The following is a 25,555-nucleotide window of genomic DNA, read 5'->3' as shown; positions in this document are numbered from 1 at the left end:
TCTTTAAAACAGTTGTGCTGCTTAGTATTTTTTGTGGAAACGGTGTTACTTTTTTCAGGAATCTTTCTCTTAAAACGGAAGTCATTTGTAATTTGTGAAGCTCGTGTCTTGTACAGTCCTGTAGCTCATCCAGTCCCTGTCTGTCTCCATTGCTCCCTCTAGAGGACATCCTGGATGAAGGTCTTGTCCTGGTGCTGCACAGCCCTGATGTCACAGGCGACGACAGGGTAAACCTAATGGCTGAGAGCCCCGCTGACAGCCTGGAGGATGAAACGGGCTCAGCACACAAGGTTAGAGACCACCTGCTATGAAGATTCATCAAAAAATTCTCTGCTTGAACTGTCAACACTCTGTCTGGCTGAATTGAGCTTATGGTTTTGATTTACAGAGCTTGACATCCTAGTTTATTTTGTAGCTGGGCCTTTTTTAGTGTTGTTCTTACATCTGGTGGCCTCTGCTTATGTTTGAGGTGGGTAAAATATAGACTCTTTATTTTCTGAGATGAAGGGTGTCGTGGGGTCAGAGGCTGACAGAAATCAGATGGCTGGTTAAGAGCTTGGTGTCATGTGATCTAAGTGACCTTTGATTTTAAGGCTGCGTTCAGAGACGGCAGCAGATGGGAAGACAGGTTGTCTTGCCTTGCGGTTCGTCACACGTACACACACTCATACTCTCACACAGAGGGTAGTGATGACATACAGTAGTCCGCTTGATGAAGGTCAAGATCATTGATGACCGTGTAACCACTTACACAATAAAACCTGTCAACACACACTCATGCATTTACTGAAGGATCCAAAAGTCTGAGACCACTAGTGAATGTGCTCCTATTCACTATTTTTTACAACATGGAAGTAAGCTGTTTTCTGTACATGCTCGAGAATTGATTCATTGCTTCTATTGGTAAATGATTAGGACAATCACAAAGTACAGTAAAAAAAAATTATATTTATATATTTATTTTTTTGAGCTACACATCAGTGTGTTTATGATTACGATAAAAATTAAGATTTATATGATGCCAAATACCAGTTCATCAATATCAGGCAGCATAACTGACTGATTTTATACAGTCAAAATGCCTCGCACATTCTAGTTACAAATGGCTGCACCCACTTTTACATTTAAAAATAAGATTTTTGTAGGGTTTATTTGTAACTTTTTAGTTTAATATCATTACATTATTTTATCAGCAGAACAAATTGAGCTGAAATGTTTGCTTTAAATGACAGCAGCACTCAAGCTGCATGAACTCCACAAGTTTTAAAACTTGATCATGTGATTCAGCATGATTTGAAAATGACCCAAAGAGCGTCTTGTACTTCAGTAGACGAGTATCTGACTGTACAAAGTCACATGATCCATTTCACCAATTTTTTTTGGTAAGTGATCTAGAATAGTTATAACCTTAAATATTTCCTAATTATTTTGCTCTATTTTAATCACATTTCTTTGCATTTTTCAAAATCTTCAAGCTTTCAGTTTATTTCCAGGTTTAAACTGTATTTTGAATCCCAGGTTTTCAATGTGGTCTCAGACGTTTGGATTTGTACTACAAACACGCACGTTGCAACTTCCACACCGCAAGTGTCTTTTCTCGGTGTAAATGTTATAAAGTCAGTCTCGAGATTGATTTGTCTCTTTCATGACAGTCCACACTTTTCCCTTCTATAGCCTGTGTTTGCTCTCTGTAGAACTGTTTACTGACCTGATGTCTAGCCTCCTTTTTTGGCCCTTTTTGTTTGTCTTTATGTGTTTTGTTTTTCTCTCTGTGCCCTTGTCTGTCACACCAAAGCTGCCAGCCGGCCACAGTCTCTCTGGCCTGTTCTCCAGCACACCATCCGTTGCAGAAACACGTTTAGCACTAATAATTCACCCACAAAACACCACATTCTGTCAGAGCGTGCATGTTTGTCTTGTCCCGTTCCCCTCTGTCCCATCCATGTGTCATGTTGCTGAATGAGTTGGTAGGACGTAAATATTGTGCTGGTAAGTGATACTGACGTGAAGTCACATAACCTGCCATATACAGTACATATGAACTTTTTGGACAGTCAAACTGGGGCACTGTTTCTCGCTCAGTTCGTTAACAGTTCATGCACACTCCAATACGAAAGAAACACCGTACTAAAATAGTCTGATTCCTGAACAAGTAAGCCAATTCTGTTTAGAGAGTCAAAAACATACAATGCATCCAATATTTCAATATTTATGCCCGATTTCTAAATGAACCACTCTAATGAGCAAGTTCTTTAAAGTGAAACTAGTATTGTCCAAATCCCGAACTAATGACTCCAAGTCGGTTCTGTAAATGTGAATCAAATCATACAGTGCAACCAGTACAGTCTGATTACTGAATAATGACTCTTTTTTTTTTTTTTTTTTTTTTTTTTTTTTTTTTTTTTTTTTTAACCCTTTTTAATTTTTTTCAGTTAATCAAAAACACAGCTCAACTAGTATATCCCGATTCCAAAACAAATGACTCGGAGTTGTTTCTTTTAAAGTGAATCAAAAACCTCTGTGAAATCAGTGTATCTCAATTCCTGAATGAGTGACTCTTATGAGCTTTTTTCAGAATCAAAAGCATAAAGCACAACCAATGTAGTTCAGTTCCCAAAGGAATTAATTGGATCTTTCAGTGAATCAAACGCATACAAATTATAACTAACTGTGAGATTTAAATCAGCTGATCCACAATATACATTGTCACAGGCATTTTAAAAATATAAATTTTAAAAACAAATTTATTAAGTATTTAAGGCCAGTTATTGGATTGCATTTATGCCGTCTCAAAAAAAAGAATAAGAAAAGCCTGTGTATATTCTTTCGCAAGAATCATTTTAAATGGTTTTATTGAAGTGATCTCATCCTTTCATTAAAAAAAATGCTTCTTTAAAGTCCCGAAAAGATCATTAACCCTACAAAGGAAAATGGAATTAGATTTTTTTTTTTTCATGGTTCTCTCATATCGCTGCAAAATTTAAACACTTTCTCTCGTCTATTCAGTATTTGAGTTCTTTAAAGCACACCTGAAAGCTTTCTCTTGTACGGTCTGTACTGTACTGTCTATTGTTCTGTAAACTGTCTTTTGTTCTTGAAATGTGTATTTATATGTGGTTTTGACACAATGACAGACATAGAGAAGCTGATTCAGCTGGGCATAATTTATGAGATTCATTTTTTCTCATTCTGTCTTCCCATATTAATCACACGGCTGGTTATCGTTATTATCTGACGTCACTTATGTTTTCTTTCCTTGCTTTGAGACGAGGGAGAAAGAGAGGGGGACTTCTTCTTTAATTAGTTCTGCATTCTAATTGCTTGATTATGCACATCGATTTGAATCGCTTAACGCTGATAAATTATGGAGAAACCCGCCGGAGGAAGTAGACAACCTAGAAGACAAAGGACAGGAGGACTTCATTATTTTTCCAGGCTTGATAATGACTGCGTGTATCTCTCAGAGGGTGGTGCAACATCCTGCTAAACCCTAAAACTTCTTCCCCTGCCAGTCTCCAGACTTATTTACAATGCGAGTTCAACAATCCGAGCAGTTCTTCCCTGGAGTTATACGAATGAAAAAAGAAATACGAATGCATGTTCATGGATTTGGGCTGTTAACTGTCTAAATATTGACTTTTCACATCAGCCTGGCTTAGCTCTGTGTGTGTGTGTGTGTGTAGAGAAAAGAGAGGGTTTGTACTACAGGATTCTTTTAATCGTGATTGGTTTGAGAATGCACATGATGTATAGCTTTATGCTTGTTACGACATGCATCCCATGAAATCTCCCGAGAAATTTATGGATTTGCATGTTTTTCCGGTCGTAAATGCTCAGAGGTGCTTCAAAGCCGTTAAGCTTGTGTGTAAGGTGAGTTTTGGAGAGAGAATTTTTTTTTAAAGTTCTTCAATTTTGGCATGCAAAACCAACGTTGTTCCGCTTTAAGCAGAGCTGTACTTTCATAGTTGAGCCCATGAGCTTTAGTAGCATGCATGTTAAATGTGTGGAAATATTTTCTACAATTCAATTTTAAAATTTAAATGCAGGGATGTTAAACTTGAGAAAGTTGTAGCCCTCCAAACAGGAAAAAATAGGTCCTTGTACTGCAGGTGCGTAGAGCCAGTAGGATACTTGAAAATGAACGAGGGTGGCTAACCGCGCACTGATCCACTCAAGACTGGAAAAGTCTACAGCGCTGAAGATAGCAATGTGCTGAAACGTTTGCTTGCTTGCTCGTGCCCATCTGTTTTTTTTAATTTTTTTATTCACTTGCACTTTGCACATTTTGCACGATTCAATTTATAAAATTAAAAAGATGCTTTTGTAGACTTTTCCACTCTTGAGTGGATCAGTGTGTGGTTAGCCACCCTCTTGTTCAAATGCAGAGATGTTAACCATGGATGTAGTTCCAGACAGTTTTGAAAGTGAAAGCTTCTTTAAGAAATTGAGCCCCGTTTCATTTGTGCAGTTGTGAAGTCAGTTTGAGAGCCTGATAAGGGCATTTTATTGCTTTCCATGGAAGGAAACATTCCTCTTCCTGTCTTCTGTGAGTCTATGCATTGATAAGATGCGTTAACAAGGCATTAAAGGCTCCCGTCAAGTGTGGGTCTGCTAGGTTTTTTGTTTTTGCTAAAAGGGAGATATTAGCTACCCCAATAGAGAAATCAGGTTGGGACACGTGACCGAAAGTGCTGGCTGAATGGGTATGATCATCATTTAGCATGTTTTCAAATAAAAGTAGGTCTGTTGTGAATATCTTTGTTACTTTCGGAATTTTTTTTTTATTTTTATTTTTTTTTGTGGAGACATTTATACAGAATTACATTCTCTTGATTTTATAAAGACTTTATCTATCATTTGGTTTTGCAGTTCATTGTTTTGAAACTTGAGCCATTTTCCTAAATATAAGCAATTTCATAGGGAGATATTAGCGCTTGAGTGAGCGGTGTTGAGAAACTATTAAAAAATTATTTTAAAAAGTTGAAATTAAATATTAACTAAATTATGTAAAAGCAAATTAAACAAACTAAAATGGAAAAAAAAAGAAATGTGGAAGTACTAAAATCACTAAAACTGACACATGAATCAAACTTGTGTACAATATTTTTTTATTGATTTTTTTTTTAAATATATAAATATAATTTAAATTATATATATTATATGTGATTATTATTGTAAAGGAATATTTTTATATATGGTGTGTGTGTGTGTGTGTGTGTGTGTATGTGTGTGTATATATATATATATATATATATATGTATGTATGTATATTTTAAATGAGTTTCTATATATCATAATAACATGAAATATGACATTGGTGAGCTCATTATAATTTTATTTTTGAGCAGCTATGATGGGAAATTACTAAGGAAAAACTGGAGTAATTTAGGACATGCTGGAAGCCAGGCTCGAACCTGTATCACCTGTAGGAGCACCTAAGCTTAACATAACAAAAACCTGTGCACTAACTGCTGCACTACAGCTCTGACAAGTGTGTGCATTGAATTTATTTAATACACGAGTTTCACAATTTGAGTTGAATTACTGAAATAAATGAACTTTTCCACGACATTCTAATTTATTGAGATGCACCTGTATGTCTAAGGTCATTATTTTCCACACTTTCATCATAAAGACAAACATTGTGCCACACCTGTCGCCTTGTTCTCGGCATGTTGACGTTTTCACCTGAGAGCTGTGCTTTTCCCAGCTGTGGTATAATGTGATGCTTGTGGCTGTCCCAGTGTCCCCCTCCCCTTCTGTTCTCCTCATCCTGTTGCCGACAAGATGATGATGATTATTATTATTATTATTCTCTCTCGCTCTCGTTCTCTCCCTCTCTCTGTGTGTTTACTACACCACAGCTGTCAGAACCCCATTCCATCCATCTGGCTTGAAACCAGCTCAGACAAGCAGAAATGTAGGGAGAAATTCTAGGAAAGGAGGGAGGAGGCTGTGTGGACAGGGAAGCTATAGTGGAATGTAGAGTTCGTAGTGAAGAAGACACACTCGGCGTATCTGTTTCTGGTCAGAGTAGTTCGGTTTGTATCTGTTTCTGGTCAGAGTAGCTCGGTTCTCGCTCTCACGGTCGGGTAGTGACAAGTTTTGTGCATAAAGATAAGCTGGAGGTGGAGGCGCTTCCTGTGGTTTTAATACGGGTCACATTGGTGTGACATCTGTGGCCTTTGAGGGGCAGAATGTCTGTGCTGTGGAGACACAGGAGCTCCAAACGCTCCTCAGAGTCCATCTATGACATGCTGCAACTGGTGAGCTTGAGTGCGTTTTCTTTTTGTGTGTGATACTTAATCAGCATTACATAACCGTTCATGGGCTCGGTTTTATAACACTAGTCTGTCAGATTTAGTGGATTAGTGTGTTACGTGTAAATGTTTAGTATTGTGCAGAATGGTTTTCAAGTGTTTAAACTGATGTTCTGGGTTAAATACAACTTAAGTTCTATAATGACGGCAGTAACCCCTTTAAATGATGTTTTGTCCCTCTGTTTGTAAAAAAAACAAAAAAAACAATTAGCAGTAACACAAACTATCACAGAGTTTTAATAGTAGTAACTGTAGCACATACATTGCATGTGTTAGGATGGGACTGGTGTGATAAAGTCCTTTACCAACCTTTACTGTGCAAACTAAAATTGTATCTAGTTTTTCAAATCACGATACGACTAATCAAAGTTATTTCCAGTTAATTTCGCTTGGTTTTTGTTTAAAAAAAAAAACGTGATGTAACCATCCATAAAGTAATGTTTACACAGAACAGATTCAACCAATTGGAGTTATGCCAGTAGTGTATAAACAGAAATTCATCCACCTAGAAAAGTGGACACGCCCCCCCCCCCAATGTAGCATGCATTGTTACTGGGGAAAAAAAAAAGAGTCTCTTAGGAGAAATATAAGATCCACATTATTGCTATTAAACCTGCTGGAACGCTTGCCCGAGAGAATTCTGTTGTAAGTGCATTAATGTGCGGTTACATTTAATGTTGTTCAGCAAATGTTTGCAGGTGAAATTCAGTCATTTCAAATAATAATTTCGTGTAAGCCAGAGAAGTTCCCTGTGCATTTTTCTCAATGGGTTCAAGGTTCACACAAATTTGCCATGTTGACCAACATTAAGCTGCTTGGTTTCAAAGCGACTTTTATGCGAGTTGTGCTTCATTCATTGCTACACTATGGACCTGTTTGTACCCATAAAATCTTACCAAAATTTTTTTAATGTGACTTTACATCAATAGGACATATCCACCTAGAAAAGTAGTCCCTCCTCAGAAGAGTGATTTTACACCTTGTCTACAAGAGACATGAGCGACGCGACTAAAGGCAATAAAACTTATTATAAACAGTGATTCTGTCCTCAGTGTTTGTGGTGCAATGCGAATGATAAATCTCCGAAAGTAAACTGGTGCCTCGTTCTATTTATGGCATACTGACACGAAGGACAAATGATTTGTAATGGGCATTTTCCAGTGTAGACAGACTTTAGCTGTTGTGACGCAAGTGACAATGATCGTGTCCAGTGTAGACACTGTGTTAGAACATTTTACAGCAGTATGCAATTTCACATTATTTACATTATGAGATTCACGTTTCTACTTGTAAACCTGCTGGAATGCTTGCCCCAGAGACTTCTATTGTGTGGCTACCTTTACAGTTGTTCAGCGAATTGTTGTGGGTGAAATCCAGTCATTTCATTGCGAATCCACGCAATCGTTAGTGCCAAAAAAGTGCATGCAGATTTTGCAACGGGTTCAAGTTGGTCACAAATTCGCCTCATAGACCAACAGAAAGCTGCTTGGTTCAAACCTGCTGGAACACTTGCCCCATAGATTTCCACTGTAAGTGCAATACTGTACGTGTGTGTGGTGTGTTTTACAAAACAAGGAAAAGTCCACATTTTTGTCCAAAACATTCCACAGATGTTGTCGATAAAGCTTAAATTGTATTTAACCCAGAAAAACGATAGAGCTCATTACTTTTATCTCCCTACATCGCTCCACCTCTCTTCAGGCTGTACTGACTGGTTAAGGCATGCTAGGGTGTGCGGGCTTTTTGTCAGTCCGTCACTGTGTTTATCAGGGAGGAATTCATACTGCTGGAAGCCCCATCTGTCCTCTGTTCCTCCTGTCTGTGTGAATCTGTTCCACTTCTTCCTGATCACTATCCTGAGCCTGAGCTCTTGCTGTAGTGCTGTGACATATGAGATGTGACACTGGGGTTTAAGATCTTCGGATTGGAATCTGTCGTTTTGGACAGGTTTGCATCGTTTAGGTGGATAATTGCTTTCTTTCAGGTATTTGGAAGCTAGATGTTGCATATGAATGTGTATTGTGTAATGTTTGTCTGTGATATCAAGAAAATGCATTACATTTCAGTAAGCAGTAGGGCTGGGTTTTGACACAAATTTCACGATTCAATTCGATTCTCATTCATAAGCTTGCGATTCGATTCAGTATCGATTATTTTGGATATATATATATATATATCAGGTACACATGCCAAATTTTCTCAAGGAAAAAAATTCTCTTGACTAATGGTGTAAAATGTACATGAGAGTCCGTTGGTACTGTTACTATAATATTGAAGGTTAAAACTGACTTTTTTAGGCTTGAATTGCTCAAATTACACTTAATGAAATTTTATAATAAAAGTTACAATTATATTTCTACTTCAATTCGTTTTTATATAAACATTTAAATGGTGGCTGTCAAAAAAATATAAATTAAACATCGAAGAACAGTAAAAGTTATAATGAATATATTATATGGTGCATATATTTAGCAAAATTCCCCTCTCTGCAGTTTATTTTTCTAGCTGACTAATGAGTTTATGGTCACAGAATAGGTTTATTTCTGAGGTAAATGTGACGTTACGTGACATTGTTTACAAGCCATAAAATTGAAGTCTTTGCGCGGCTGAAACACTGAGCGATTGCATGAGACAGAATACGGATTGTAAAGTTGTACTCTTTCTTTTAACTTGCCTTCGGATGTTTAGTCATGTTTATTTTGTGCTGAAACTGGTATTAATGTGGAGGAGATGATCAGTTCACGTGCGCTACGTGCTGCCGCATCTATTGAACTGAGGTGCTACAGCGATCTGTCACTCCACATTAAATGGCGCCAAAACGGCATTTATTGTTTGAATACTGCATTACAATGGACAATTTGAAATCGGAGACCTTGTTTTGTATTAAAAGTACCAAAGCACAATGCTTATTGCGATTATATTGGGTGGGAGGTGCCCTTCAACATTCCGTCCATTAACTGAACACAGGCTAGACTAATCAATTTTTGGGATTTAAGAATCAATATCATTTCGTAAAAATGTGAATCGATTAAAATCGAGATATCAATATTTTTTTTACCCAGCCCTAGTAAGCAGTGCAAGGGGAGGAGATTTTTAGATGAAATTTGTGTGTATTTATGTGTGTTTATGAAAAACGAGGGTGTTTGAATGGTGGGAAGTTGAAGTAATCTTGGCTAAGGGCAGGGTGTACTCTTTTGAAAACTTGTTGACAAGTTCCTAGATGGAAAATCCACCCAGTGCCAGATTTCCCAAAGAGACGAACCGTTCGGTACTAAATTACACCAGTCCTAACAGAGATCTGACATAGACCATCAAGTTATTTATCACATAGACGCTTGTAATTACACTTCAGCCAACAATTCATAAGGCATGATGTGCCTTGTCTTTGGAGTTCAGACAGAACATGAATGTATGTGTTTGGAACTGGAAATGCATCTTTCTGAATCTTAAATAATAATAATAATAATAATAATAATTCCTTTTATATAGCGCTTTTCTGGGCACTCAAATTGCTTTACATAGAAGGGGGGAATCTCCTCAACCACCACCAGTGTGCAGCATCCACCTAGATGATGCGACGGCAGCCATATTGTGCCAGAACGGCCACCACACACCAGCTTATTGGTGGAGAGGAGACAGAGTGATGAAACCAATCAGCAGATATGGGGATGGTTAGAGGCCAATGGGCGAATTTGGCCAGGCTGCTGGGGTTACACTTCTACTCTTTTTCGAAGGACATCCTGGGATTTTTCATCCGAAAGCCGGTGCTTTTTGTCAGTATAGTGTCCCCGTCATTACACTGGGGCATTAGGACCCACACAGACCACAGGGTGAGCACCCCCCCTTATGGCCTCACTAGCACTTCTTCCAGCAGCAACCTAGTTTTCTCAGGAGGTCTCCCATCCAGGTACTGAACAGGCTCAACACTGCTTAGCTTCAGTGGGCAACCGGTCTTGGGCTGCAGGGTGATATGGCTGCTGACAAAATGCTCCGAATACCTGTGTGGGTGTGTGCCTGTTGCTGGTGAACATTTTAGAGGCATGCGTGTTTTTGTATTTTTTTTTTATATGTTCAGATTTTAAAAGTCATGGTGTTTTTCAGCCTTCAATTGCTCCTGGTGTTGAAATTGACATTTTTGTTTCTCTCCACAGAGTACAGAGCAGATGACTGCTTTCTGCCGCAACCTTCATGATATGAATTCCACAGAGGGACCCATTTCCTGTTCCTCGGTTTCCTCCACATCTTCCTCCTCTTCATCCTGTGTGCCCAGCCCCATCTCACCCCTGCCTGTTCCCTTCACCCCCCGCCAGCTCTCTGATGCGGATAAACTCCGTAAGGTCATCAGTGAGCTGGTGGACACTGAGAGGACCTATGTTAAGGTCAGTATTTGCTGTGCTTTCAAAGAATTGTTTCCATTTTAACATGTTAGATTTGATCATGATAATCCTGCTGCATGAAAATCACTCCTGATTTACAACTTCTAATATAAAAGCTGTGCTGAAGTCAAACATGAACGAGTCTTTGACTTTCTCTGTCTACAGGACCTGAACATTTTGATAGAGCGCTACCTGAATCCCCTGCAGAAGGAGCGCTTCCTCTCACAGGATGAGGTGACACAGTTTTTTTTTATATTCATTATATTTATTTATTTTGAAAATGTATGAATTATATATTTTGAAATATAAAGTTAATCATATAATTAACTTATGAAAATATTATTGATTAAATAAGATTTACGAATCTTTTATTCTCTTTACACTCATAGCTAGATGTGCTTTTTGGAAACTTGGCGGAGATGGTCGAGTTCCAAGTGGAGTTTCTGAAAACTCTGGACGATGGAACCAGATTAGTTCCTGATTTAGACAAACTGGAGAGAGTGGATCAATTCAAGGTACAGTTATATTAGTCACATTTTTTATTATATGATTATGGATCATCTGAGATGCTAAATATGATTGGCACCATAGCAAGGCCACTATTATCTCCTAATTGCATATTTAATAATGAATTGTTCAGTGTTTTCTAATTCATTGTCTTCTAACTTCCAGAAAGTTCTGTTTTCTCTTGGTGGATCCTTCCTGTACTATGCGGACCGTTTTAAGATCTACAGTGCATTTTGTGCCAGCCACACAAAGGTCCCAAAGGTCCTTACTAAAGGTAACACCATTGCACTATCACTGGACTGATTTAATAGCATTAGCAAATGCTATTAATTACCCCAAAGCATTTTTACTGAAGAATGATGACCCTTTTTATGGGTCTACTGCAAAAAAATTGCCATTTCCCAAGGCACCCAAGCTCTTTCGCTAATGTATTTAAATGAAGATGTTTCCTGTGAGAAGGGTGGATCAAGTTTTAACTCGACTGACTGATATTTTTATGGTTAAATGTGTTGGAGTATAAACTTTTCCTAAAATGTGAGTCTAACATTCTGGCAGTTGAAAAAGCTAACAAGTTGATTTACTCAAATGTGGAGGTCTTTAACATGGTTTGAGTGTATCGAGTTAAGACCCCTGTCCAAGTTAATGTCTAGTTTGTGGATGCAATCGATTTGAAATTCCTGTGCGATCCCATCATTTCTCCTTCACAATTTTGGTGCAGCTAAAACAGACCCGGAGTTCAAGGCGTTTCTGGCTGAGAGGAACCCCAGGCAACAGCACTCCTCCACGCTAGAGTCCTACCTGATCAAACCCATTCAGAGAGTCTTAAAATATCCACTACTCCTGAGGGAGCTTCACTCTCTCACCGACCCGGACAGTGAGGAGCATTACCACCTGGATGGTAAATATGGGGATTTAGATACTAATTGAGCATAATGTTATGCCATGGGTGGATCTATTTGTAGTGTAATATGATGCAGCTCCTCTTCTGAGCTAGATAAGCAGGTTTTGAAGAATTTTAAAAAGACCACGTCATTTGAAAACAGGATTTTGCTTACTCTTTTGAAATTTGCTTGCCCTTGCAGTTCACTCAGACTGTTTATCAGTGCGTAGTCAGTGTAAACCTGTTAAATGATTAGTCAATCAGTTGAGCTGCACGATTAATGAAAAAAAAAAATTTGAAATCACAATATGGCTTAGTGGACTTTATCAAATTGCAGTTTAATTAAATGTGTGTGCTGCATGTCTCTGACGTGCTTCACTCTGTGTGTTGATTTACACCCGAGCAGTTCATGACCCAGTGTTATCAATGTCTCAGAGTGGCTCGGTTCATTGAGTTTGGGTGACTTATAACATGCATTTGGGAACACCATCAAACATCTTGCTAAACTTGTAATGAGAAGCATTGTCAGAAGCTTTAAAGGTCCTTGTGGTTTTCCTCCAAATTAAATGGCTTGATGGTTAAATGTTCGAAAATGCAGTAATTAAGACAACCATAAATATTAGTATCGTAACTGTACAGATGCATTCTAAAATTATAATAATTATATATTTTTTTTTTCTTTAATGCCAAAATTTTACAGAAAAATATTACAATAGTAATTTTTTATTTTATTTTTTATAGCGGTCATTTGCACACATTCTTACAAACTACAGTAACAAAATTGTAATGGGGATGTAATTCTAAAGGTGAAATGCTCCAAAAAAAAAATTTACCACCAGTAAAATAGCTTGTAACTCTCTTAATTCTTTAGTTGCAGTTTATTAAGTGTCTTATCTTTTTGTAGTTGCGATGAAAGCCATGAACAAAGTGGCCAGTCACATAAATGAAATGCAGAAGATTCACGAGGAGTATGGAGCCGTGTTTGACCAACTCATCAGCGAGCAGAGCTTTGACAAGAAAGAGGTACAGTTCCACTAGTATTTGTTAGGTCTTTGTAACTCTGAAATTTGCATTTGCTGATAATTATTGCATCAAATATTGTAAAGCCACCACCAAATGTCATGATGTGCCCACTGATGTCATCTAACATTTTCAAAAAATGGTATGTTTACTCTTATCCCAGGTTGCCGATCTGTCAATGGGCGACCTCTTGTTGCATGACACTGTGGTTTGGATCAATCCACCCTCTTCTCTCATGAAGGGGAAGAGAGACCTAGAGCTGGCTGCGTTCAGTGAGTGTTTGCAAAGCGTTTCTTCCCAAAATAGAATCCCGTTCTCTTATTCATTAGTCTGTTCCCTACAGTAATGGTTCCCTGCATCGGTAAAGGCCGGCTGTATCTTTGGGCACAATGGCATTAGAGGAACCACCTTGTCCTGTAGCTCTTAAGGCATTAAAGTTGCATTTATACACGCCTTTTTTCTCCCCCTCAGCTAAGATATTTTAGAAGAAGGCCTTCAGATGCTTTAAAAATGGGTCAGTTTTGTTGGCCATTGAAGTTAGCAGTATTTCACCGGGTCACATTTTTACTCTGACTATTCTGAAAAGAGCCCCAAGCATCTCTATTGTGAATGTTTAGTGTTGTATGGTTTTGTGTGTCTTAATGTTTTAATTAATTTTTTTACCTTTAGTTTTCAGAACGGCAGTTGTTTTTGTGTATAAAGACTGCTCCAAGCACAAGAAAAAAATCGTAAGTGCTCTTTCCCTTTCTTCATTATTCATTAATAGAGATCTGACACAGGTTTTAAGTGCTCGTAGACTAGCGCTTTTAAGAGGTGTAGTTTTTGGTTTTTATCGAAGGGCACATGGTCGAGTGTGAAACGAGGATGCCCTTCTCTTGTACTTGATTGATTTCTGTAGTCTCTTTGGCTTATTTTACATGGCCAACAAAACTCTGTGACCTTTCATCTGTTTGTGATATTATAAAACTACCTGTTGATATTATAAAACTTCCTGTTTTCAGTGTGTCAGGTGGTTGATGCCGTTAAAGATGTATTTTAAGTGAGTTCTTAATCCTAATTTTGCTGTTATTTTGTCTTAGGGTGGATCTCACAGAGCATCGATTCTTGATGAGAGAGACCCTTTTCGTTTTAGACACATGATCTCTACAGACACTCTCCAAGTTCGCAACCTCCCTAGTAAGTATTGATCTACTGGTCTCATTCTTTTCCCACAGACCTATTGAGACTAGTGTGGTATATTAGCTTGATGCTTTAGATTCACTTTGACAATGCAAGTAATGTATTTTACATCCCATGACACTTGATGAGCATAGTAAAGTTTGCTTTTGGCTCAGTGGAACTTATTATGGGCTCAGACCAGATTGTTAATATTCCCTATTGATGGTTTGGGGTGAAAAGGTCATCAAACAGGAACTTGGGGTCTGCACTCTGGTTCATTGTCCCAGGGTCTGTGTCTTCCATGAGGTTCATTAACCCTGTCCTGATCTCAGCGATTTTGTTTCCCACAGTCCTTTTAACAGTATACCGCTAACCTGGCGTTCCTTTCATTTCAGATTCAGAGGGGTCTGCAATGTGTGAGATCGTTCACATGAGATCAGAATCTGAAGGGAGACCCGAGAGGACCTTCCACATCTGCTGCAGGTGAGATGAGGTTCAGAACGCCACACGTCAAGCATGAAAACTAACCAATATATCAACGACGATAATTAAGCAATTCAAACTAAATCAAAGAAAAAATAACCCACAAGGTACTTAACTTTAAGTTGAAGGACTGGAGCCAGAGAGATTGTTAGAGGCCTAATGTTCTATCTTTGTCTAGATTGAGAAATATGTAAGCCAACACATTTAATTCCGTTTAAGTAACATAACAAGAAAACTGAAGTATTTGGCAACTTGTAATGTTTATGTAAATGAATTTTCTTTCATAAATCTCAAACTTCTTTGCGTAAAATGTTTTGTTTGAAAAGGGTGTCTTATCCTTATTGATAATATTGGCTTGACAAAACCAACATGCTAATCTACCATTTAAGCTTATTGTTCTTCTGCTGCTTCTGAGATCAAATTTCTAACAGTAACTTGTCCTAGAGTTTTTAAGAAACGTGCTAGAAACATGTTAACATTGTAAAAATGTGTTAGCAATGTGCTAAAAGATGTTAATAATTAGCTAAAACATGCTAACAATACTGCAACATGTTTAAAAGATGTTATCATCATGCTAAAATATGTTAGCCACATACTAAAGCAATGTTAGCGACATGTTTAATCATGCTATTGCTGGCTTTTTTTTCACTGCGTTAAACTTTTTTTTTTTTTTTACCTTCAGATAACTTCTAAGTTTGTCCTTACAAACTTCTGTAGCTTATATAATTCAGTAGCATTCATATATTTAAGTGTGGCAGTAAAACAGTATATTTCTATTCTGCTCCTCAGTAAAAGATTTGAATTTTTTATTTTTTTTTAGCTCTCCAGAGAGTAAAAAAGACTTCCTGAAGACGGTTCATTCTATCCTGAGGGACAAACAACGTCGTCAGTTAATGAAAACTGAGAGTTTACCTCCAAATCAGCAGTATATTCCCTTCGGAGGGAAGCGGCTTTGTGCGCTAAAGGGTTCACGACCCACAATGAACAGAGCGGGTATGTTGGGGACATCTGACACAAATTGAACATTGATTACTTTTTTTCTGTAACACTGCAACCTTCTCTCTGCTCCTCTCCCTATATCTCTGCTAACTTTCCCACTGTTGCTTTCCATCTTTCTCTAGTTAACATGATTAATGCAGTAGTTTTTTTTACAGGCTTTAGGGTGAGCTGATTATTATGTAACAAATTTAAATCCTAGTGTCCACCAGACTATTGCTGCTTTCTTTCCTAAAGGAGAAAACTAAATGGGGAAAAAACAGGATAGTTCGCATTCATTCTTCTCTTTCAGTTTCAGCCCCATCTCGAACCCTCGGCCGCCGGAAGCTGATCCGTAATCGTTTCACCATAGACACAAGTGTGATTTTCGACGACGGCTCGTCCCAGGACCTGTCACCCATCACCCCGACAGAGCCCCCGCTGTCTTCGCTTCAGAAGCCCCAGCAGCCCATCCGAGACACAGATCACTGGGTGGAGGATCAGTTTGACCTGCAGCACTACGAAAACCAGGACGACGTGAAGGAGACCGACATCCTCAGCGACGACGATGAGTACTGCCAATCTGTCCGGGGCCCTTCCTCTGATCCGAGTCTGGAGGAGTCTTTAGAGGCCCTTTCAGTGGAAGGAGACGAAGACAAGGGTCTCAATGGACTTTCGGAGGACAAACCTCCAAAATCCCACACCCCCCTGAAGCTGACCCTCCTGAGAAAGCAGTGCGCGGTGGAGGGTGTCGCTTCTGAGAGGGACTGTGAGGTTATCTGGGTTCGCAGGGACGATTTTAAAAACAGCTGCAACAGCGACATCTTCTGAGCGAAGAGCTGTGACGTTTTGTTTTATAGACTTGTGGGAGAATAAGGCAGAAAGCTACGGAGTCCAAGCCTTCACAGACACGATGCACTGACAATCCTACTGAAAGCCAGAACTGAAGAACTTGCACCATTAAAAAAAAGACTTCTTGATGTTTCAAGCTACTCCACCCTAATATCAATGCAGACTTCCTGCCATTTAAGTCCAGACATCACAAGGAACATTTAAAGAAGCCAACTGTACAGCCAGTGTATTTATAGAGGCTTCATACTGACAGACAGGCAGCTACATATTCTTTCAGTTGATCTTGTTGTATTTTTGTTGTCGTTTTGTTTCAAACACAAGATCGTGGTCGATCTGTTCAGTTGTGCTTCATATACTCTCTTTTTATTCAGGGATTTGTGACTTGATGCTTCGTATAACCTCACTAGTTCTTTGTAATGGCTACATGCAGGTGATTTTTGTTGAGCGCAGCAGCGTTCCCCAAATGTCATGACAGTCAGGCTAGCTATTTAATGCCATTCCTGTTACAAACCCAACAGTTCCTTGCTTGCTGTCTTCGTTCCCTTTTGTTCATAGGTCACCAGCAACCCAGTATTAACAATCACTGAACACGTGCGCGCACACAGAAAAATTATGTTCTACTTGAATATGGTAGAAAGAACTGCAATAATGTAATTTTGTTTATTGGTTAGGAAATCAAACTACCCATAATCCTCGCTCAGTGGGCTTTGGTGTGCTTGTGAATTCAACAGCGAGACATTTAGGTGCATAAATAAGGAATTTAATTCAAAGCACCCCTACAAAATGATAAATGTAGCAGATTTGTCCTGTTCATACTGAATTTGTCTCGGTGAGAATGAGATTTTTGAAGAGCTTGGGTCTTTTATGGTATTTTGTACAATGATAAAGATAAAAACGCACACGTTACACCCGGCATGTGTATTTTAAAATAAGAGATGCCCTTCCACCAAAAACAATCACTGCACCTTTAGCCATGAATCCCATTAAGTGAAACTGGCTGTATTTAAGACAAAAGTGTAAAAACGCCTTGCTTTTACCCTCTGCCTTTTTGGGACTGTGTATGTTCATACTGTGGAAATAATTAACCTAAAATTAAATTTTCCTAATTTATATTTGCAGTTTTATCCAAATAACTTTTGTATGTGGTCTGTTCTTTGTCAACACGGCAGCCATTTGCCGTGTTTTAAATAAAGTTTGGTGTGATTTTTTTTAAGCAGTGGCTTGTCTTATTAAAAATTAATTAAGCAGATGATGACTCTGAAGCATACAAAACAAACTGAAAATGCTTCTGGATTCATGTAATGGAAGGTGTTTGTATTGACAGTTTATTGTGAAAATTTGACTCCCCTGCTTCTGATTGGTTTAGTCAGTGCGGATGCTGCTACCTGATTGGTCCCTATCACTAAAGCCCACCCTACACCTAATCTTAATCTTCATAGGGAGAAGCAGGGGAATCATAATCTCACTCAGATTTTGTTACCACACTGGAAAATTAATGAAAATGTCTGTCCTATCGAGTATAACCAGAAGGTGGCAGTGAAGCTGCACAAACTACCTGACGACAAACTGACGCTTTTTCCCTCATAAAATACATCAGTAATGGCTTTAATGAGCACAAAACAGAAGGTCTACAATATCTTTTCGGCACTTTCTACCTGCAGAAGTGATACAAATGAGTCCTATTTAATGGGCACTGAATCCGTGTCAGCATTTCCTCTATTCTCCTCTCATGCGGTTTGTTTTTGTTCTTCTATGAGGTAACAGTGTGTTCAAGCAAAGTAGTTGCTGTTCTTGATACATTGTTATATCAAGAACAGCTTGAATCATCAGCTGTTCTTTTTCTGGCATAATATTCAGTTTTTCCACATCTTAGGCTAGTTTCTAAAATGTATAAATTTCAGTGATCCACATAATATTAGGCTAATTCTTACATTTATCTACATATACTAATATTTAAATTAGTAATGGTGTACAATGCATTTATTGTGTACGTTTTTTTACATAATACATTTAAAAACCCTACCTGCACCTAATTATATGTGTAATTAATTTCTGTAATTTCATCTATTATTGAAGTACTGACCCCTTAAAACCTAACCATACCATAAAATCCAAAAACCATGAAACTGTAGCCCACTCGCAACATAAGTACACTGTGTCTAACATTTCTTTTCTTTTTTGATGTAATGCATAGTAGTTGAAGACACCTTCTATAAAGTGGGAGCCATATCAGTTTTGTCTTTAGAGTTATAAAACAGTTCTGAACATTATAGACGTACTATAGATTTTGAACACATTTTCAAGTTCATATAGATCCATTGGGCAGCAGTTTAAAGATCAAGTGCACCAAAGCATGATTTTCTGCTCTGCTGTTGAGAAACCTATTTTGATTTAGAAAATGAAACCCTATTTACAGTGTTTACTGTAAATACAACACTCATAACCAGTTTGTCATTGAATGAAAAATAAATAGGATGTGCCATTTGCTGAATAGCACATCACATTTCTATTTCAGGTATAGCTATCAGACCATGAGAGCCTGAGGGAAGAAGAATGTTACCAAAACAACAAACTAAGGGACAGTTGTCCCACACAATAACATCAATTTTGGAAATTTATGCTTATTAAAAACTTTTCTAACACTCCCAGGGCCCTTATCAGTCCTGCTCTGATTCCATGCATTGTCTTGAAGAAATGTTATCCACCATCAAGTAAGTACAATGAGTTTTAAATGACATTTAATAAGCTAATCTATTGAATGTGCTGGAATTATGTTGTTTTGACTGGGTAGTTAGATTCCCTGATCATTGAACTGCTTGGTTATGGGTTGCGAAATGATTTGTTGTGGTCGATCTGCTTTATGGATTGTGATTTTTTTTCGCCTCTTAAAACATTTCTATTCTTTCCACACACTTCTGCCTGCTGACAAGTCAATTTTGATGAATAATAAATCATAAATGTGTCAATAAATGCACTCAGGTGAAGATGTGACCATGCATTATTTGAAATGCTCCAGGATTGAAACTGAAATTCTACTTTACTTCTCTCCGACCAGCCACAGTTGATCATCAATGTTAGCTTCGCCCTTGCAGACACCATCAACAGAGGGTTGGAAAAGAGCTTTGAGAAGAAGAAATCATGGATGAGTTGCTGAATCAAACAGATGAAACATTCATCAGACTGAGGAGAGGAAGAATCCTATGTGTTGATATAGTAGCTTTGATTTGTGCTTTTTTTTGGCTTTCTCTGTGTAGCCGTGATCACAGGGTTACCGAGGTGGAAACTCAGTGTACTCTCTGAAACATGGGCAGAATACGAAGGGCTTTGGACTAAATGTTCTTTTACCCATGATACCAGTTCATTAACATGCAAAGCCTATTTAGATCCAGCCCTGTGGTCAGCTCGTTACTTTGTAACTCTCTCTTTGGTTCTGGCTGTGGCTGCAGTGATCAGTTCACTCATGAGCATTCAGTGCACCCGTCCCAACGGTGCCAGGCGCTGCCTGATAGGAGCAGCCTGCTTGCACCTGCTCGCTTCACTCACTACTCCCATCCCTGTGTCCTGGACGGCACTCAGCATCTTCCATGCCGATCGTGGTCTGAGCTCCATTCGGTTCCACATGGGGGAGGCTCTGTTTGTAGGCTGGCTGGCCTCGTGTTTGCTATGCACAGCCGGGATGTTGCAGTGCCGTTCTGGGCCCCTCGACAGGGCAGGAGAAGAAACAAGCATCGCTGAGACCTCCAGCCTCAGTAACATCAGTTTGGATACACTGTTTAGCTCAGCCAGCCCAGACTCTTATGCAAATGCATGCATCAGTGAATTGTAAAAATGGTTGCATTGGTAACAGTATGGATTGTCTTTTTTAATTAACTTATAAATGAGTAAAATAAAAACTGACAGAATAATTCAATATGTGCTACAACTGATGACTGTGATGATATTAAGTATTTAATTTAGTCAAATAAATTATTTTTTGTCTCCTGCTTCATTCTTTTCTGTTACAAGAATTGTCCAACAGGTGGTGTTGTGTGCCACCATTTGGCAAAAAGCAAGCTTTTTAATTCACTGTGGCGTTCGTACATCCGAATCGAATCGGTTCGTTCCCATGAACAGGGCCAAATTCAGCCGAGTCATAACTTACAGTAAAAGTGTTTCAAGAATTATTTTGTTTGGTTTTTGGAAAATTTCTGCTTTTCACTGTATTTTAATAACATTAATAATTATGTATTCCATCTTTCACAATATTACTGCTAAACAAAGTTATCATTTGCAACGCTTTGCAAATCATTTCGACCGAGTCAATGAAGAATCGGTTCAAAAGAACATTTCGTGCGAACAAGACATCGTCACTCTTTCTGTGGACTCTCCCGTGCACACATATATTTTGAACATGAACTAACAACGAGCAATTATCTAATTTCCTATGACAGCATTCATCTCAGTTTGCCTAAAACGGATTATGACATTTTACTGAATATGTGACTAGTTTGAAAAGAAAAAAATGAAATAGAAACAGAAACAGAACACTAAAACCATTTAAGACCCTGCAAACTTATCTTCCATCTGTGTGAATTTAAAAATGAAGATAACGTCCTGAAGAAATCCTGCTTTAATCCTGCGTCTGGATCATGAGTCGGTCAGTGGCACGCGCTCTTGACGATCCTCGCGGTGCGCGTGCTGTGTGCTACAAGTATTTGCAGCGATGAACAAAGGATATCAGCACAAAATCTTACCTGAAATATCTTGAAGAGTCCGTTACATCGTGGATTTTCGGGGAAAGGATGACAACGTGTTGTTTTTGAGGCAATAACTGGCTTTTTCGAGGAGCTGTTTCCATTGCGCGCGATGGGAGGGGAATGGAAGTTGATGAGCGCGCGCTATGGTTCCTTAAATCCAGTTTTATGACATGAAGTTTTTTAATTTTTACCTCTTTTGATTACAGAGCCATGGAGAAGCGCAAAAGACTGTTATTTTTCCTTTTTTACTTGATGTCAAAGTTTTACCTTAGTAAGCAGCAGGTCATACGAATTGGTAAGTGATTTTCTGTCATGACTCGTTCGTTGTCACCTGCAGTTATTGTTAATTCATAAACTTTCAGTGTTCAGCATCGAGGGTCTGTGTTGTTTCGTCACCGTTCTTTAATCGACTTGAGGAAGTGTTATTGCTTGTTTCAAATAGACCATGTATCTGATGGTTTTATGACCTCTAAATGCATTCAGTTTATTTGTCGTATCTGCAGATCCATGTAGAATATAGTCTGCATATTCCCTTAAATTATCAGCATTGTCATTGATATAGCTACAATAATAATCTATTTTGTTACAGAAGTCAAACTAAGGGCTAAAACGTTCTCAAAATGGGATGAAATCATTAACAAAGAATATAAGTCACTTGTTCTGTTTGTGATGGTTTGATCTTTCTTTACATAAGAAGTATAGTTGGCAGGTCATCGTGAAAGTAAACAAACAATAAATACATTTCTCATTTAACATTAAACCATCAGCATTATCACCAAAATGAGATTTGAGAGATTTGATCACTGGCTCTCCTCTGTGTGTTATTGAGATAAAGCATCCTGTAGTCACATAGAGGACAGTAGAGTCTGATGATTGCTGCTGTCTGACTTTGCCATCACGGTAAATCCCCAATGCAGTTTTAACAACCTACATTAATCCTCTTTCCTTCCCAAGACTGATTTGATGTTCCTCTCCAAATGATGGGACTTCAGTTGAAACAGAAAGCTTGGCGTATTGCTTCTGTGGGATGGATTGTGAAATGGAGTTGGAAATACTAATAGTATAAATAGTTTATATGGACATGCATCATCCATCCATAAATAAACTAAATGATGAAATTATCTACATTTAAGTTTACTGTATAGATCTACTCTTAATGTGGGCCATTTTTCCTGGAAGTTGTGTATAGAGCAGAATGAAAGAGTATGCTACTTTAGCCCCATATGTAACCTCCTATGCCCTATTGATTCCACAGGTATGTCATCAGTTCTGTCCCTGAGGAGACTTGTTTTGACCACACTATATGTGGACCCTTTTTATCGGAGACATTTGTCAAAGTTTATCAGATATTGCTGGTTTACAGATGTTCTGTCGTCCTGAACACACAGTGATCTGTCTTTAAGATGGATGTGTGTTGGAGCAACAAATCGTTTTATTAGATAAACTCACACCCTTGCACATACACATGGATTTGGTAGGACATTGTATATCAGGCTGGAGATACAGGAGACTGTCCCAATGTGCTCTTGAAAATATAGGTGCACCCAACTGCCATCTGTCATCTGAATGTTATGATTGGCATCTAAAAAAGTGCAGGTTGCTGGAGACATGCAGTGATGGTGCATGGGCTTAGTTTGCATAACAGTGAGCCGTAATAGGTACACTGACATTCCTCAGCTTTTCACAAATGTTCACGTCAACATTGCTCGACAGGATACAGCTAGTGCTTCTTTTTTACAGATTATGGGCAAAGAATGAACTAAAAATAGATGTTGAATGATACAGAAGGAAACGAGATTTGCAAGGTTTAGTTTAATTTTCAGTGACTAAATTAATTGTACAGACCATTTTTAAGGATGTAAACAATAACAACCTAACGCAACGGTCCTAATGCATTTTTGGTTTTACACTGTTAAAAACATGTTATGACAGCCGTGTTAACGTTTTGTAACAAGAAGCTATAAATAGTAAATAAATAGTATTTCTTAAAAAAATAAACTTCAAGTGAATTAAACTAAAAAACATAATTACATGACATAATTAAAGCTGTTTTAATTTACCTGGAGTGGGTCTGTCCCAAGATAGCTGCCATATTGAGATCACATGACCAGCTGAATACAGCGTGCTTTATTTATGTAACCCATATTTTATGAGACACTTTTGGTAACTGAATTAATTTTCCATCATTAAACGTTTTACACATCAAGAAATTAAAATTACATTTTAAAAAATATAACTTTATAAAACAAATTTTCATATCAGTGACAATAAAAGCTCATTTAATTTACATGGAGTGGGTCTGTCACGTGGTACCCTCCATTTCGAGATCACATGATCAACAGAATACTATTTGCTTTATCTAGCTGACCCCAATATTATCAGATACTTTCAATCACTGAATAAATTATGGCTTTATCATGGCTTTAATTAAATAATCACATTTCTACAATGGCACATTTACATAATGCCACATCCACGCCAGTGAGTCCAAAAAGCCTGCCAGCAAGTAAGTGGTTTGATACAGCCATCTACGAGTTCCTATCAGCATGAAGGAAAAAAACTCAATTTGTTTACTCGTCTACCCCGAAAATTAAATCATAAATGTGTCCTATATAGGATGTCTGCTGATGTCATTTATCATCCCACTGGCTACTAGACCAGATTTTGTGACAGTATGGCAGCAGTTTTGTTAGTGTCTGGATTTGGTCCAACATTCTTGTTTAAAATCTCTATAAATCTTCTCTATCATTTTTGTCCAATTCTGCACAAATGACTGTTTTTAAAATCTTAGAGAATATTTTGTTGTGATATAGACTAGAGCTGCATCAGCTCATTCCTGTGAGTGGTTTAAAATAATCTCTGGGCTCTGGAAGTATCACAGTGTCTGTATCACATTCCCTCTGACTGAGGGAATGTGCAGTGCTGGTGGAAGTATTTCTCAGGCTATGAGGGGAAATTAATCCTTTTAGATTTGGATCCATTTGGCCTCAGATGTACGTTCAGCACTGTGAAATTGCACTGCTCTTTGACCGTCGGCAGAATTTCCCTAAAAGTCTGTACGGACATGGTGAATTAGGAACCTGGTTTAGAAAAAATTCACATCTTTTTGATCACTCTACGAAGTATTTGTCAAATAATTAATGATTAATGTAGGTTGTAAACATTTACATCAGAACATACTCACATTTATTGAGCCTCTTATAGATTGAGCTTGAAATAACAGTAACTGAAATTTGAGTGTTTAGAATGAGCCCCATGAGAAAATCAAAGGGTTCGATCACAGTGGCGGAGAGAATGGAGAATAGCTAATGTCTCTGGCTCTTTCTCTGCGAGAGCATTGGTATGCATGCTGACTCCTTATCCCTTTGTGTTTTCTTGTGTTTGTCAGAAGGGATGTGTTTGAACAAGATTTCATGAATTTGAATGAGAAGGAAGGTTTTTTCTTTGATGATGCATTTGGCCTGTGTGTTTGCAGAAATCATTGTGATGTCTTTATGAGGAGTGTGTGGAGTACATCATAGACAGTGACAGAAATGTTGAAAAGAAGAATACAGAGAGAGAAAGACAAAGACTGTGTCCGAGATTACCTGAGTATTCAGCAGTCACTTGTGTGCAGGTTTGTGTATGTGTCTGTATGTGTGTGTGCATGCTTGCATTTGTTGTTGTGGGCATTTGTGCATTAGAAAGGTTCTAGACTCATGTGTACATTACATTTATTCATTTATCAGATGCGTTTATCCAAATGTACTTATATTTCATCATGAGCTACAATATTTGCAGCGAAGTATTGAAGATTCCAGTCATTTAAAGGGGTCACTGACTTAAATTAAGTCAGTGTATGGACTATGCTTTGTTGACGGTTGGTTCAGCGTTCACTGTGGGTATCGCGGAGGAACGCGACCCCGCACTCACTCATGTAATGGCGGCCGCACTAGAGCACGCTCCCAAAATGCCGGCGACAGAGGCGCCTGATCGCAAAATGGCAGACACAACAGCACCCCGTTATGTCACAGATGTCAATCCTGAGTCAAGTCAAGTCACAATTGATCGTCATGAACCAAGTCAAGTCACAGTTTATTGTCATAAGCCAAGTCAAGTCACAGTTGATCGTCACGAGTCTAGTCAAGTAACAGTTGATCTTCATGAGTCTAGTCAAGTAACAGTTGATCTTCATGAGTCTAGTCAAGTAACAGTTGATCTTCATGAGTCTAGTCAAGTAACAGTTGATCTTCATGAGTCTAGTCAAGT

General features: G+C 38.3%; 2 protein-coding genes across 7 annotated transcripts in view; both read left to right on the top strand.

The window, feature by feature from the left end:
- The window catches only part of LOC107718732 (T-lymphoma invasion and metastasis-inducing protein 1-like), a 51,146-nt gene extending 34,457 nt beyond the window's left edge, over positions 1–16,689 (top strand). The window contains exons 15-27 of the mRNA XM_016525939.1: positions 163–290; positions 10,472–10,699; positions 10,862–10,930; positions 11,086–11,211; positions 11,369–11,477; positions 11,922–12,101; positions 12,988–13,106; positions 13,267–13,375; positions 13,773–13,831; positions 14,183–14,279; positions 14,657–14,744; positions 15,565–15,737; positions 16,033–16,689. Coding sequence (XP_016381425.1) covers positions 163–290; positions 10,472–10,699; positions 10,862–10,930; positions 11,086–11,211; positions 11,369–11,477; positions 11,922–12,101; positions 12,988–13,106; positions 13,267–13,375; positions 13,773–13,831; positions 14,183–14,279; positions 14,657–14,744; positions 15,565–15,737; positions 16,033–16,550 — 2,003 coding nt within the window. The 3' untranslated portion in view covers positions 16,551–16,689. The remainder of the gene's footprint in view (positions 1–162; positions 291–10,471; positions 10,700–10,861; positions 10,931–11,085; positions 11,212–11,368; positions 11,478–11,921; positions 12,102–12,987; positions 13,107–13,266; positions 13,376–13,772; positions 13,832–14,182; positions 14,280–14,656; positions 14,745–15,564; positions 15,738–16,032) is intronic.
- Positions 16,690–20,914: 4,225 nt separating this feature from the next.
- The window catches only part of LOC107718733 (glutamate receptor ionotropic, kainate 1-like), a 69,444-nt gene continuing 64,803 nt past the window's right edge, over positions 20,915–25,555 (top strand). For 5 of the 6 annotated variants that reach the window (XM_016525943.1, XM_016525941.1, XM_016525945.1 and 2 more), the window contains exon 1: positions 20,915–21,602. In XM_016525943.1, the coding sequence (XP_016381429.1) occupies positions 21,518–21,602 (85 nt within the window). In that variant the 5' untranslated portion in view covers positions 20,915–21,517. Of the gene's footprint in view, positions 21,603–23,652; positions 23,814–25,555 lie in introns of those variants that run through there. The other variant, XM_016525940.1, reaches the window with a different exon arrangement.

The sequence above is a fragment of the Sinocyclocheilus rhinocerous genome, unplaced genomic scaffold, assembly GCF_001515625.1.
Source record: "Sinocyclocheilus rhinocerous isolate Xijiao unplaced genomic scaffold, SAMN03320098_v1.1 scaffold1655, whole genome shotgun sequence".
Taxonomy (NCBI): domain Eukaryota; kingdom Metazoa; phylum Chordata; class Actinopteri; order Cypriniformes; family Cyprinidae; genus Sinocyclocheilus; species Sinocyclocheilus rhinocerous.
This window is presented reverse-complemented; position numbering and strand designations above follow the sequence as displayed.